We start from the raw sequence: 15,334 nt of genomic DNA, 5'->3' as shown, positions 1-15,334 counted from the left end.
TTCAAAGAAATTGGCTACAGTTGTTTTTGTTTTTTTTTTTGTTAAAAAGCTGACAGTTGATGTCCCCAAACTCCCAGAAGCTTCCCATCTGGAGCCTGAAGAAGGTGTGATTGCTTCATTTCTAGATAATTCCCGCTGATTATTTCTAGGTTCAGTTTATATTGTGGTGGCGATCGCCTTGAAGCTGCTTCTCAGATCCTTTCCCTGCTTGTTAGCAGATTCCAGCCGGCTGTAGACAAAATACTTTTCTCTGCAAACTCGGTTGTGGGATGGAAACAACGCCAGGCATCTGCAGAGTGGTGGAGGAGTGCCTTGCAGGCACATACTCCCGCACAGATATGTGGGCTCTGTGCGTAATCAGGTATGTGCTCCTGGGAGCAGTCGCCAGTATTTCCCTGCCAACCCCAAGCTGCTTAAGAACAGGTGAGATTTTATGGTTAAGTACAAAAGCAAGTTTATTCTAATGCGCTCAAGCTGCAAAGGTGGACACATAGAAAAGAAGTAAAAAGCCTACCTTGTGTCTTAGTTTCAGAGTCTGGTTTCTATGTTGCTCAGAGCCAGCTGCCAGCAGGGCTTTGTGGCCATTGTAACTCACCGCTGACAATTAAAAACCCCCTTCCTCTGTGCCTTGTCTTCCTGAGCAGGTGCCTTGGTCAGGCATAAATGTGTCCTCTGAAGGGCAGCTGCAGCTTGCATGTATTTCAGCTGTTGAATCTGGTGGCAGTTCAGTCCAGATGCTGTTGCCTAGCTTCCTCACTACAGCAAGGCTTCTCACTGCAAGATTGCTCTCCTGGTGTCTGAAGGTGTCTTGGAGATGAAAACTCTTTGCTGCACCTTCCCCAAAGGGTTAACAGCAGCTTGGCACCTTGCAGCCCTTCCTGCCACATTTGACACCAGAACCTTGGCATTTTTACAGGAGTTGGGTTAAAACATCCAATCTCCACATATGATACAACCCCCTTGCTATGCAGACAGGTAGTGCAAGGGTGCACAGGTTCCCACTGTATCTTGGCAGACACTGGCTGGGAGCAGGATAACTGTGGGTGTTGGTGTTGGTACCCTCACCGTGATCAGTTGCCATTGGCCTGATGATCTCCTTACCCTATTTCCACCAAAGACTGCGTGGAATCTGACCCATTACCTCTCAGCTGTGTCCTGTTGTTGAAGAACAGATCATACCTGGGCCAAAGACCAAGTGGATTTCCTGTTCCTGCCACTTCCATTTGAAGCTGCTTCAGAATTTGGCTGCTCTGATTAAAAATGCAGCTTCTAGCCTAAATTCAGAGATGGCTAGAAATATTTATATGTGCTGCCCTTTAGCTTAAATCAGTTCTACCTTCATAATATTTACTCCCTTTATGTATTTATAAGTGACAGGCATATTCCCCTGTCTTGATTTTATTAGGTTAAGCAAGCCAGCCTCTTTAGTCTTTTTCATAAAATAAGCTTTCTTTTCCTCTTCTCATCTTTGCAGCTGTCTTCTGCACCTCTTCTAGCTCGAGTTTATTTTTCTTATGTTTGCATGACCACAGCTATAGAAAATACTCTAGATGAAATTTTACCAGAGCCTTGTATAAAGGCATCAAGACTTCCTTTTCTCTTCTATAAATAACCTTGTTTGATATATCCTACAATTGTTTGCTTTTTCATGTCTGCCTCTCTTTGGCTCAGACGTCTTGCCATCAGCTGAGATACCCAGGTCTAGTTTATTTCTGCTTCCAGTTGTTGAGGTCCCAAAAAGACATTAAGCCGAGGTGCATGATCATTGATTTTGCAGTGCTGATCTTGGTATCCATGAGGTCTGCTAGTCCCATCTCTAAGGTTGTCCCATTTTTCTTGTGTGAAAACCTAAGCCTCCCATTGCTGTCCAGGTGAGGACAGTGACACTAACACTGATAGCACCTCTGTCAGCATTTGGGACAGTGGCTGTTGCTGTAAGTATGGCTCTCAGCTCATCCCACCAGCGATGATACCCTGCCTCAAATTGGGAAAGCTGACATGGGCCTTAGCCCATGAAAGAAAAAACACACAAAGAGGGCATTGATGTGGTGACTACCTCCATCCCGTCTGCAGGACTTTGATCTGACTTGGTGCAGAAACTGCAGTAGAAAGCATCTCCAAGTCTGTGAGAAGGCCTTTGTGACCCTGAGCTGGGGGCTGGAGGCTGCAATGGTGTTTCTCTAGGCTGGGTGCAGTGAACAGGAGACATCTGGGCTGCAAATGCCTCTCCAGAAACACCAGGCACTGCACTTGGGTCTGAGTATTAAATACAGTCACAAAGTGGCATTGCTGAAGCAATACCTGCTTCTTTCCCTTGGGATGCAGGGATAAATCCAGTTTCCTCTAATTAATACAAGTGTGCCCACAAGGTATTTTAGCCCTTGCACAGTCCAATATCCTAAATGTGTATACCCGCAGTACATAAAGACGTGCATTTTAATGGCTTTTGTTTAAAGGTGGGTCTATAAAGCATGCTGGAAGGAGAGAAACTCCTGGTTGTGTGCTGCTTCCCAAGGCACATCCCTGCGGAAGCAGGTGATTTGCTGCGTCTTCCTTGAAGATAATGTAAAGCCGCTGATCTGCCTTCATCCTGGTAGTGTTAGGTATGGGATGGATCCCTCGGAGGAGATCTGCTGTAGGTTTGTTAGCTGATGCTAAGGAAAAGTTCTCAAGTGAGCACAGCTAACTCTTACCGTTCTTGGCTGTGTCTTGGCTCGTGATTATTTTTGGTTTTAAAGTGCACGGTCTCACCAGGGCTTTGTTTGGAAGACAGATAAAACGTAGCGGGGACCCCAAGAAGCTGTCACTATGCAAACATAGCTGGTGGCAAAGTGGTTAGAACAACTGAATTAACTCACGTAGCTGATTTACGCAGTGCAGCTATGCAGCAGGTTTGTGGGGTTATTGGAGCATTGGATATTAATCTGGGCAAAAAGGAGTCTTTCCTTCCCTGCAGGAGCCTGATTTTCCAATGGTTGTTCTATTTGCCATCTGCTGAAGTGGTTTTTATTGGCCACTTTTTGGTGGCTCTCATCAGACTTCAGGGACCTTGTTCTGTAAACAGGATCTGCAGAGATTGGGTTGCAGGAGTTGTGACATCGAGTACCTACTGTCCGGGCTGTGCTGCACGCCTCAGCCCTGCTCTGACCCTGAAGCAAAGGGCTGGATGTTGGCAACCAGCCTGCAGTGCCAGGACACTTTGAGTTTCAGGGAAGAAAAACACAAAATACTGATTTTTTTCAAAGAGTTTTAACTGAACGTGAATTTTATTAAAGTGGCATTCCTCAAAGGAGGAAGACAAGCAAAGAGCGCTCCTGAGGGGCTCTGTCATTAAGTTGGGTATCTTAAAAGGCTCTCTGTGTTGAAGCTTTGAGCTTCACCTCGTCCCTGGGGTCCCCAGTTTTCTTGGACTTGTAGTAACCAGAAGGTGTAGCAACAGCTGCTATTTACGGGGGAGTGTGCAGGGATAAATGGCAGCACCTGGAACAGGTCCAGGCAAAGGATGACTTGAGCAAGGCTTTGCTTAGCTGCCATGCTGCAATCTTAGTGATAAGATCAGGTGATAAGATTTCTGCTGGGGGGCCAAGGGGGCTGCTTATCTTTTTCCTGCAGCGAGACCGAGTCAGGGAATTTGGCATTTTCAGTACATGCTTAGTAACAAGCTCTGAATTTGGAAGAGTGGAAAATGTGACTCAATCTAATTATAAACTAGCTTTTCAGACAGGCTGGGAAGTTCCTTGTTTTGTCCTGCTCTTATGGATTGTTGCTCTGAGCATCCGGGGAGACTGAGGAGTGCGATGGTAAGGAGAATCCTCTGAAGGAGCTGACCTGAGATTGCGGGATTTGGCTCGCCTTTCCTTGCCGCAATCTTGAATGCCAGCTTTCCAGCAATCTGCTGATGGCAGGAATAAATTGCCAGGGCTGGTTAGCTGTGCAGCGGCAGCACTAAACCCCAGCACTTGGCATCCCTGCTGTGTGGTATTTTTGCTTCCCTTTGGCCTTTCACTTATAAAAAGTCGCGCTGAAAGAAGAGCCCGACTGAACTTTTTTTTTTTAAGCTGTTTGAGGCTTTTCCTGCCCCGTGCTCACCCCCCAAACAACGGAGAAAGCGGGGTGTGGGCAGCCCGTGCTGACCCCAGCCCTGGCGCGGGCGGGCTGCGCCTTCCCGCTCCAACAATAAGGCTAAACAAATCCTTCCAAGCTGCTTGCATGGACCGATGAAAGGAGGATTTCTTGGGACACTCAATGTTTTGTAGTGACCTCCCAGTGAAACAGCTGTTGTGTTCCCTTGCCCAGGCCGAGTGGGACGCTGAATAGTGCCCTTATAGCAAACACAGAGGCGCATCTGGAAAAGAAGCCGTCATGGTAGGAGTATGCGAGGATGGCATGAGCTGGGCGTAGCCGCCCAGCCTGCGCTGTTGTGAAGCCATTTTACTGATTGTAAAGAAATTGGTGAGACAAAGCACCGCTCTTCGGGCAGGCAGGCTGCGTCCATGCAACACAGCCCTACGTTTGCATCCGCAAAGGAGGAGGATTGTTTGCTGTGCGTGAGGCTTTGCTTGCCCATTCGGTGGCTGGAAAATGCAGATTAGCAGCAGACATGTAAACTTCTCGTTTGGGTTTTCATGAGCATGTAAAAGTAGAGCTGCTACTTCAAGTAGCTTTGCCGCCTAGTCCTTCAGGGACTGAAGTTTGAAGTTGAGAGCCAGGACTTGTGTACAGCCTCTGCAGCCTTGCTGTCCCTTAGCTCAGTTTTCTGAGCTGAAAGGTTTGATTTTTCTAAGGCAACAGCTTCAGCGTATGGGGACATGCAGGAAGAGCTTTGCAGGGCTTTAGCTGGGACCAGCTGAAATGCAGAGTTAGTTTAACTGTCCTGACCTACCCTGTGCACAAAGGAAGCACCAATTACTGGCTGTTCCCATATAGCTTTCTGTTTCTGAACAGAGGTGGTGAGCTCCTGCTGGTGATGAAGACTCGGGTCACCAAGGCTGACGTACTTCTGAGAGGCAGTGAAGTCTCGGGGCTGTTTTTAGACTTTCAGGGGCAGATGCATCTGCTTGAAATGTCCTGGTGCGGCTTGGTTTTGTCTGTGAGTTCCTGCGCCTTTTGTCCAAGGCATGCAGCAGCTCAGATGAGCAGTCTGCCGAGGATACCTAAAAGCTCTGGCAGGTATCATAGTCCCCTCGGCAGGGAAACGCATGTGCTGTGATATCTCCCTGCTCGCTGTGCCAAGTAAATGCAACTTTCCTTTTCTTCAGACTGAGCTTTCCCATAGCGCAGCACTGTGCAGTGGCACTGTTGCTGTGCCCAGCAAGCAGAAGGCTCTTGAGAGGTGCCCATCCTCCTTTCACCACTGTTTTCTGGGCCTTATGTTTCTAGGCAAGACCCATCTGATGTCCTAGTTTGCAGTTCTGATGTATTTGGGGGAAGGAGGGGGGATGTAAGGAGGGCTCCATCTTGTATCATCATCATCATCTAGTTGCCTACACACAAGCCTCCCTGTCAGGGCTGTTCCTTGGGGTCAAAGACTCATGGCTGTTGTTGTCTGAGGATTGTCCAGCTCCTGCCTTGAGCCATCGTGTTCCCTGACCCAGTGCAGCAGCCTCTGCTGCTGCAGGAGCTGCCCTGGGCACTGGTACCCAGACAGCTTGGCTGCCCGCACACCCCACGCCTGCGGTCGCTGGCTCCATCTTTGTGTCAGCGAAGAGGAGGAACGCATCCGACGGACCCACGGCCAGAGCCTGCCTCCCAAAACAAGGACTCCATCCTCTGACTCAGAGCCTGCAGGCCCCATGTTCTCATTGCTTCTCTTGGCTCCTGATCGGCTGTACCACCACCATGAAGGACTGCAGTGCCCACAGTTCCAGCACTGCTGCGGTGGATCCGAAACCGATGTCTCTACCAGCACCTCGTTTGGCCTGTGCAGGACAAGGCAGCCCAAAATATGCCTGTCCGTGTATCTGATTTGGGGCTGAGACTGCCTGTTGCTTCTGCTGCCAAAACTGCCCGGTGCTGCTGCATTAGCAGGGGGTTAAGATGGAGCTTAGGCTTAGGCAAACAGCTTAGGTTTTACTCTTTCTCTGCAGTTATATTTGCATTTGAATTGCATTTGAATTTCCATTTTCTTTCCCCTGCCCGCTGGTTAATCGCTTGCAGAAGCCTGAGCGCTGCAGACTTGGTTTAACATCGGTTAGGTCAGTCAGCTCGAGCACCGTTCAGCTTGCCTTCTGTTCAGATGTAGAGAGGGCTCAGCCAGGGTCTTTTCGTTATTGGCCGTGTGTGTTAGGGTAATGCTGAAGGAGCAACCCAGAAGGGGAGTGTGTAGTACAGTAAATTGTCAGCAGTAATTATACTCCAGATGAAATCTCTGGCATGGCATCTGTCTCTCAGGAACAGCTGGACATGGGGAGGAGAAGGGGGTGGTGGGAAATCTGGCAGAGCTGCAGGAGTTTCCATGCTCACCCCTGCCCAAAAGCAGTCAGGGATTTTTTAGGAGTTATTTGAAAGGGCGCAGGAAGGAGCTGAGTCCTTGGTGGCTGCTGCTGCCCACAGGAAGGTCTGGTGCCATAGACTGGGGAGATCCCACTGGATACCTCCAGGGCCGGGAGGATTTCAGAGTGGTGCACCAAAGGGAGACCTGTGGCGGGATCCTACGGTACCTGTCTCCCGCTGAAGGACTCGCTGCCTCCTTTTTGGAGGATTCATCAGGAGGAGGAGGATGAAATACTTGGAGGATTAGAGGGCACTCTTGTAGGCAAAAATGTGCTTTTTGCCTGAATTGCCTCAGAGGCAGTAGTTTTGCTCTCTGTTCCTTTGCTTATCTTTGTCTTGTTGGCTACAGGGCTTTAAGATCTAAGTTTAAAAAACCAAATCAAACCGAGCTATCTTCTTTCATGAGTTGACTGCTCTTGGCTGGCCTAAAAATAACAGGCCATGTATATCTGAAAGGACTTTGTGAACAAGGTCTTCAAAACCAGCCAGACCACTGTATGTATTTAAAATAGCAAACATGGCTAATTTTTTAACGGTCTTCAATACACTGCCAGTCTTGTGTAATCTTTAGCCGATAAGCGCATTCATTTACAATTATCTCAAATAATGGGAAAACAGACAGCCTTTTTTTTTTCTTGAGCAACGGAAGAGTTTTGAAACCAGACCCCTGGAGGGAAATGGCAGGGCTTAAGGCTGATATGTAATGCATCCATAGAAAACTGGGAAACTTTTAACATGAAAACTAGAGATCCCAAATCATTAACTATGCATAGCCTTAACAAATACCCTTTTGAAGCAATATTTGAAGGAAACATCGCTAGAACAGAGTCCGGCGTTTCCCACTCCCAGTTTCACGCCACCACGAACACAGCAACGGCCGTGACCAGGACAGACCCACGCTGAGGGCTGGGCTGGTTAGCGTTCAGTTAGGAACAAGTATTTTTATTCAGCCCGATAACTGCTTTGATTATCTACTCTAATCTTGCTGGGCTTTTCCTTTGTCATGCAAACATGGATGAATTCTGCGGCCAGGGCAGTAGCTGTGTTTAAAGCAGAGCTGCGGCACTGAATGCTTGTGACTTGTTGCCATCCCAAAGATTTCCCAGGGGAGGCACAGGCAGCTTCACGGGTTTCATAGGTGTAATACACATAAATCTGATTTTCTTAATCACCTCTTGCAGAACCTGTAGAAACAGTCCACATCTCCTCCTAGGTTGAATACAGCTGAACTAGCTCAGCTCTTTTTAAATCAAGTTTAAGTGGGTTTGTAAATGTTTTGCAGCTGTCACATCCCTGCTAGAACAAGTTGTCCCAGTAGGTGATTGCCTGGCCTGTTTTTGTTTTTCAGGAGAGCCTAGTTTTCAGTGTGAATCTGCCTAGCTGCGGTTTCATTTTCTTGCGTGTAAGCTCACGTTCGTAAGGGCCCATGTAAACTCTAGGTTAAAAATGGTTTTCCAAGCAGAAATACTGAGACTGGCCTGTGCCTCCCTCGCTGTCCTTTTTCCACGTGGGGTTGGCCACTTTTCCTAAGTGCGTTTGGCTGTCAAACATAGGAGCACACATGATCGAAGAGAGAATTACCTTGTGACGTGAGATTAAAGGCAACGCTTGTTTTATGTCTCCTCCTCAAGTCGTGGGCCATGCCCGGGGAGGAGGGAGCAGCAGCAAACTCCAGCTCGCAGGAAAGCTCTGTACAGAGTGTGTGATCCTGTAATTAAGGGCTTTCGCAGAGCGGATGGAAGGGGAAGATTTGTTCCAAATGTAGCCTGAAATTACACATTCAGCGTGCATTTAACCACTCACTATTAAAGTTTGTATTTTTTCTTGATTGTGTAAGCCTCAATAACGCTATGGCTTTGTCCTGCCTCCTTATGTTTCTGTTCCTAATGTGTGCCCAGTCTGGCCCTTCCTCCTCCCCAGTGGGCAGGTTAGCAGCTAATTTTGGCACAAAGGGATAAAGAGTGGCACCATCCAGCTCCTGCTAAAGTAAATGCTGGATTGCACTGGGTGCTGTATTGGCATCTCAGTTTTTAGAGGGTGTGATGAAATTGCACTTTTTTTAAAGGAACACAAATGCAGGTCAGCCCTTCTACTGGCTGGGCAGGAGCAGACCCTGCCTTTGTTCTCCCTTGGCAGCAGAGATGCCAAGGAAGGACAATTTGGTCCTTTGTCCCCGCAGGAGCGAGGCTCTGCTCCCTGTGCCTGTCTCAGGTGAAGGGCTGCTTTTCCTTGAGGCCAGCTGGGGTAAAAGCAGCTCCTGTTCTTGCTGCGGTGGGGGGGCAAGCGCACGCAGCAGCCCTGCCAAAACCCACTGTTTTCTGCCAGACGCACGGGTAAACAGCAAGGCTGAGTGGAAGGATGTTCATGTCTCAGTGCCTTGGTTCAGGTGGGATACATCAGGGTGTAGAGCCTGTGGGAAGGGTTTCTCCAGCTGGTGTAAGCAGGAATCTCAATTTCCTGCTCTTGGATATTGCTGCTGAGGAGTTAACTAAAAGCTGTGCTAACAGCTTTAAACTCTGCTCTATAAACTGTACCCAGCGTGTGTCTCATGATGTGCGCTCCAGCTTGTCCAGGCTGGCTGAAAGCGGGGCTGATCCTTTGCAGAAGAGAGGAATGAGGGTGTTGCCCCCACGGTCGTGGCCAAAACCCTTTGCAGCTCTTGCACAAAAGCTTTCAGGTCATATGTTATCCTTGCAGAGCTGTGCATCCAGACCCTTCAGTGTGCTGAAACCCACAGCAGGGAAGGGGGGGGGGAAGTCTGTGAGCCTGGCTGCCCTGCCCTTCAGTGTGCTGCCTGAATCCTGCCTGAATCCTGCCTGCAGCTGGCAGGGAGGGGTGGGAGAGGTACCCCAGGACTCGTGGTCTGCCCAGGCCTGCAGCACTGGGCATTGCTCTTCATCTGTCCATCCCAGGGGCTTTCCCCAGCAGGACCTGCGGTTGGGCAGGTCTGGTGAGTCCAGCCCCGTCTCTGCACCCGCTGCTGCGCGTGAGGGCGCTCCTGCCAGGCAGGTTTCCTTGTGAAGCTTCTCCCCCAGCTTTGTGTTTGATAAATTATGAAATACGTCTGAGAGTTACAGAATTGCAGAGTAACCAAAGCACCCTTTCAGGAGAAGAGCTGGAGCGTGGCTCTGCATAGGACTGCAGCAAGCCCAAAGTCTCAACTGGGCTGCTAAATGTGTCTCCATGGCCCCCAAAATGTCCTGTTTCCTTTGAGTGGGTGGAGGGAGAAACCTTGTGGCGAGCTCTGGAAAGCCTAGCCAGGGCACTTTCCAAACGCCTCTGAGTCTGGGAGGTGGCAAAGCTCAAGTTACTCGTCCTGGAGTGCCTACGGCTCTGGGAAATGTCACAGCCCGCAAAGCTGGCAGTGTCACCCCTTCCACCAGGCAGCCTGAGCGGCTCTGCTGTGCCTGGTTATCAGCAAGCGGCTGTAGTGCAGACGGGTGGACGTCAGCTGCTGGGAATGAGGGGTTTGGGGGCTTGCAAACCTTACCCTCGGCTACAGTCCAGGGTAGGAGGCAGGAGTCCCCCGGGCTCTGATACGTCTGACTTTCCCCTGCATGGGGTGGGGAGCACCTTGGTGGGGCGTCAGCCACGCTGGTGACTTTTTGGAGAGAACCAGAGTCTTCTCTGCATGAGCAAAATGGCCAGGAGACCCTCAGGGTCTGGACCTAGGCTGGCTGGGAAGGAGACGTGAAGTTGGAAGAGGAAGATGGGCTCGGAAAGGCACAAATGGACAAACTGGGAAGAGGAGGCAGCTGGTGAGGTTACTTGCAGGCTCGCTCCTCCTCTGGAGCATATGGAAAGCCCCATGGAGTGCACTGCCCCTGCTGTTGAGCCACGCAGTTTGAAGGGGAGGCTTGTGCTCTTGGACTGCGCTTCACTAATCTGCACCACAAGTCACATTAAAAAAAAAAAGAAAAAAGTGTTGCTGTTGACCTAAAAGAGGTAGTAAATAGTGTGTTGGAGTGCCGAGGAGACTGCGGTCTGGGCCAAAGCCACCCATTGTTTCTAGTCTGCAAAAGCAAGTTATTATATGTAAGTGAAATTCTTCATTTTAAGCTAACTCTGCATATAAAGCCAGGCTGGTGTGCCATCCTGTGTGATGTCCAGCAGTGCCCCAGCCCACGCACCATGTCCCTGCCTGCCTGCACTGGCCATCACAGTGCTATGTTGCGGTGACCAGATGTCAGGTTTGCTCCCCTCCTTCATGCCTGGCTTGCTGTTCCTCTGGCGACGCAGGAGGACGCCGTGTTTTAAGTGGCTGCATAGCTCTCGGGATTTGCTGCTGCTTGGTGAGAGTTGGTGTGCTCCAACCAGGCAGGGGATTCTGAGCCATAGTTTGTCAGCTTCTGGCCCCTCTGGCTCAGCCTGGCTGCTGCGGGCAGCGGGACGAAGCTGAAAGTTAAGAGAGAAAATATATGTTCTGCTGAGCTGCTGCAGCAAAGGGCTTGCAGGGTGTGATCAGGTGAGGAAAGGAGCGAGACAACAGGGATGGGAGAGGAAGGAGCGGGAGGAGGACAGTTGTTAGATCGTCTCTGCTGTATGGTGTAACTTCACCTCAGCTTTGTAGCCGTCCCCGTGACTTAAACTCCCCTTCTGCCCTTGGAGAAAATGAACCACTTGTGCTTCGTAGTTGCACAGCAAGTGCTAGGGAGCCAGTGCCTTCAGGCAAGGGACCGTTGCAGGATTTCATGACCTCCCATGGCTCCTTAAGCCCTTTGGGACCACTGCACCCTGCAGAGCTTGTCCTTGCCACCATGCGGAAGAAGAGACAGGCTGCCCCACTCTGGCCAGGATGTTCCTTCCCCAGTTGTTATACTTCAGACTTTTTTTCTTTAATTCTTTAAGTTAAGCGTTATTGCTGCTAAAACCTGTCCTAATGCTGTACTTTTAAAAGCACCTGTTCTTTTTTTTGTTTGGTAGATCTCCGAAGCTGGGAAGGACTCCTTGCCTTCTTGGTTACACTGGAACGTGGAAAGCAGCTCCCTGGAAGGGCTGCCCCTTGACACGGACAAGGGCGTCCACTACATCTCGGTGACCACGCTGCAGCCCTTCCCGAACGGGAGCTACGTGCCGCACACTGCAAATGTCTTCTCTGTGGAGGTCCACCAAGAAGACCACAACGAGCCTCAGTCGGTGCGAGCAGCCGTCCAGGACACAGGTGATGCAGCACCATTTGTGTGCGGCTCGGAAGAGCCGGTCACTATCCTGACTGTCATTTTGGATGCTGACTTAACAAAAATGACACCAAAGCAGAGGATTGAACTCTTAAACAGAATGAGAAGCTTCTCGGAGGTGGAACTTCATAACATGAAGTTGGTTCCTGTTGTAAATAACAGACTCTTTGACATGTCAGCCTTCATGGCTGGACCAGGAAATGCAAAGAAGGTGGTGGAAAATGGGGCCTTACTCTCATGGAAACTGGGATGTTCTCTGAGCCAAAACAGTGTCCCCAACATCAGCAAGGTGGAGGCTCCAGCTAAGGAAGGAACCATGTCTGCCCGCCTTGGCTACCCTGTTGTTGGCTGGCACATCGCTAACAAGAAACCTCACCTCCCAAAGAGGATGCGGCGGCAGATCAATGCCACTCCTACGCCTTTGACTGCCATCGGGCCGCCCACCACTGCCGCGCAAGAACCACCAACCAGGATCGTCCCCACCCCGACGTCGCCCGCCATCGCGCCTCCCACGGAGACGACGGCACCCCCTGTCCGGGAGCCCATACCGCTGCCGAGGAAGCCTACAGTCACCATCAGAACGAGGGGCCCCATCGTACAGACGCCCACTCTGGGACCGATCCAGCCAACCAGGGTAGCAGAAGGCACCGGCACGGCCTCCGTGCCAATTCGCCCCACGATGCCTGGGTACGTAGAGCCCACGGCGGTGATCACGCCACCCACAACTACCACCAAGAAACCCAGAGTCTCCACTCTGAAGCCAGCCACACCGTCCACGACGGATTCCTCCACAGCGACGACCCGAAGGCCTACTCGAAGACCCAAAACGCCCCGTCCGACGAAGCCTCCCAGCACAACCAGATCCCCCATCTCCAAGCTGACAACGGCCTCCCCGCCGACCCGCATACGCACCACAGCTAGTGGGATCCCCCGGCCCTGGGAGCCAAACGAGCCACCCAAGCTGACGAACCACATAGACAGGGTCGACGCGTGGGAGGGCACTTACTTCGAGGTTAAAATACCCTCAGATACTTTCTACGACAAGGAAGATACCACCACTGACAAACTGCAGCTGACCTTGAAGCTGAAGGAGCAGCAGATGATAGAGGAGAATTCGTGGGTGCAGTTCAACAGCACCAGCCAGCTCATGTACGGCATGCCGGACCACAACCACATCGGGAAGCACGAGTACTTCATGTACGCGACCGACAAAGGCGGGCTTTTTGCTGTGGATGCCTTTGAAATCCACGTCCACAAACGCCCGCATGGAGACAAGTCTCCGGTGAAGTTCAAGGCCAGGCTGGAAGGGGACCACAACGCAGTGGTGAATGACATCAATAAGAAGATCATGCTGGTGAAGAAGCTGGCTCTGGCATTCGGCGACAGGAACAGCAGCACCATCACAGTGCAGGACATCGCCAAAGGCTCCATCGTAGTGGAGTGGACAAACAACACGCTGCCCCTGGAGCCCTGTCCCCGGGAGCAGATTCGGACTTTGAGCAAAAAAATTGCGGATGACTCCGGCGGGCCGAGCCTGGCTTTCTCCAACGTCTTGCAGCCTGAGTTCAAGCCTCTGAACGTGTCGGTGGTCGGCTCCGGCAGCTGCAGGCACATCCAGTTCATCCCCGTGACAAAGGACGGAAGGGTGATCTCGGAGGTGACGCCGACGGTGGCGGCGGGCAAAGACCCTGAGAAGAGCAGCGAGGACGACGTGTACCTGCACACCGTCATCCCTGCCGTGGTGGTGGCCGCCATCCTCCTCGTGGCCGGCATCATCGCCATGATCTGCTACCGCAAGAAGAGGAAAGGGAAGCTGACCATCGAAGACCAGGCCACCTTCATAAAGAAAGGCGTGCCCATCATCTTCGCCGACGAGCTGGACGACTCCAAGCCTCCGCCGTCCTCCAGCATGCCCCTCATCCTCCAGGAGGAGAAAGCCCCGCTGCCCCCCCCGGAGTACCCCAACCAGAGCATGCCGGAGACCACGCCGCTCAACCAGGACACCATCGGGGAGTACACGCCGCTGCGGGACGAGGACCCCAACGCGCCACCCTACCAGCCTCCCCCCCCCTTCACCGCACCCATGGAGGGGAAGGGCTCCCGCCCGAAGAACATGACCCCGTACAGGTCCCCGCCGCCCTACGTCCCCCCTTAACGAACGGGAGGCTCTCGGGGGAGAAGGGGCCTCCAGCTCCACGCCAGTGCTGTCTGTGGGCCGGCAGCCCCCTCGCCAGCCGGGAACCCGAAACCCCAGCCCGCTCCCCAGCAGGCCCTCCCCGGCTGCGCCCGCCGCACTGGAGCGCTCGTGGGACTCGGGGGGACACTTGTTTTATTTTTGCCTAACAAGCTTTGGTTTTATTTTATTCATAGAAAAAATTCTCGGCTCAAACACGCCTTCCCGGCGGCTGGGCTTCTGGCCGGGGCCGGGGTGGCGGGCAGGGAGGGGGGGACGGGACGGGATGGGGCGGGAGGAGCAGGCAGCACTGGGGTAGCACTCTGGGTCTCCGCTGTTTGCCTTTAACACTAACTGTACTGTTTTTTCTATTCACGTGTGTCTAGCTACAGGACGTAACATGAAAGGTAGCCTAAAAATAATTAAATTCAAGGGACTTTCTGAAGTCGATGTTTTAAGTTTTTACATTTAATCTGCTGTTTACCTAAACTGGGATGTGTAGTTTTGGGGAGGGGGAGGACAGTGCTGTGCTGCAGGTGAGCTCCAGGGGCGATTTGGGGCTGCTTAGGGGGAGGCCCTCAAGGACAGCCAGCCTCCTCCTCCTCCTTGGGGGGATTGGCTTCTTGGTTTGGGGTTTGATTCTTTTATTTTTTTATTATTTTTTTTTTAATCAAAGAAATCCTATTTTTCTCACACATCATAAAATAGTCATCAGTTGAGTCAGACTGGCTTGGGGTACCTATGGCTAAGCGCAGGGGCAGCTGCCCGCACCTCGGGGTGCAGCGCTGTGCTGGGGGGGAGCTCGCAGGAGGGTGAGCTGGGCCCCATGCTGCGACGGCTTCTCTGCTTCCCAGCAAGCGCCGGGGTTGGGGTGGTCTTTTTTAAGCAAAACCCCCTCCCCGCGAGGTGTTTTGGCGACGGTGGGGTGTTTTCTCCATAGCGCGGTGCTGTCTCTTTGCCTCAAATCTTCCTTAAGAGCGGTGCCGGAACGGCGCGGCCAGCCCCCGGCTCCGGGCCGCATGCCTCTTCACGGCTGCTCTGTGCCCGGATGCTGTTGGAAAAGATAAAAAGTTAAAAAAAAGAAAAAAGAAAAAAAAAAAAGAAAAAGAAAAAAAAAACCAAGAAAAAAAAAGTGCCAGGAATAGTTGATAGTCAAAAAAAAAAAAAAAAAAATCAGTGAACTCTCGAAATCTAATTTTTTACTAAATTTTTGATACAGCCTCAAATTGTTTTATTAAAAAAAGACTTAAAAACCGGTGTACGGCTGCCAGCAGTTTGTACGAGCTTAGCTTCCTAGTGCCGGCTCCCTGGGCCCCGCCGCCCGGCTCAGGCCCCGCTTCTCGGGGGCCGCCCCCGGCCACCTCCTGCCCCTCGGCTGCCTCTTCCTTCACTTCAGAGCTGTTATTTTTCTCTCCTTCGCGCTAAATCATTTTCAGCATGGATTGACTTTGTGTTTTCCCTCAGCCTTCTTTGGGGTGCGTTGGGGAGGGAG

General features: G+C 51.5%; 1 protein-coding gene across 5 annotated transcripts in view; it reads left to right on the top strand.

Moving 5' to 3' along the window:
* Nucleotides 1-14,287, top strand: part of DAG1 (dystroglycan 1) — a 54,166-nt gene extending 39,879 nt beyond the window's left edge. For all 5 annotated transcript variants that reach the window (XM_049826752.1, XM_049826754.1, XM_049826753.1 and 2 more), the window contains exon 3: nt 11,416-14,287. In XM_049826752.1, the coding sequence (XP_049682709.1) occupies nt 11,416-13,824 (2,409 nt within the window). In that variant the 3' untranslated portion in view covers nt 13,825-14,287. The remainder of the gene's footprint in view (nt 1-11,415) is intronic.
* Nucleotides 14,288-15,334: the final 1,047 nt, after the last annotated feature.

The sequence above is a fragment of the Accipiter gentilis genome, chromosome 23, assembly GCF_929443795.1.
Source record: "Accipiter gentilis chromosome 23, bAccGen1.1, whole genome shotgun sequence".
Taxonomy (NCBI): Eukaryota; Metazoa; Chordata; class Aves; order Accipitriformes; family Accipitridae; genus Astur; species Astur gentilis.
The sequence above is the reverse complement of the archived record's forward strand: the minus strand, read 5'-3'. Positions and strand labels throughout refer to the sequence as shown.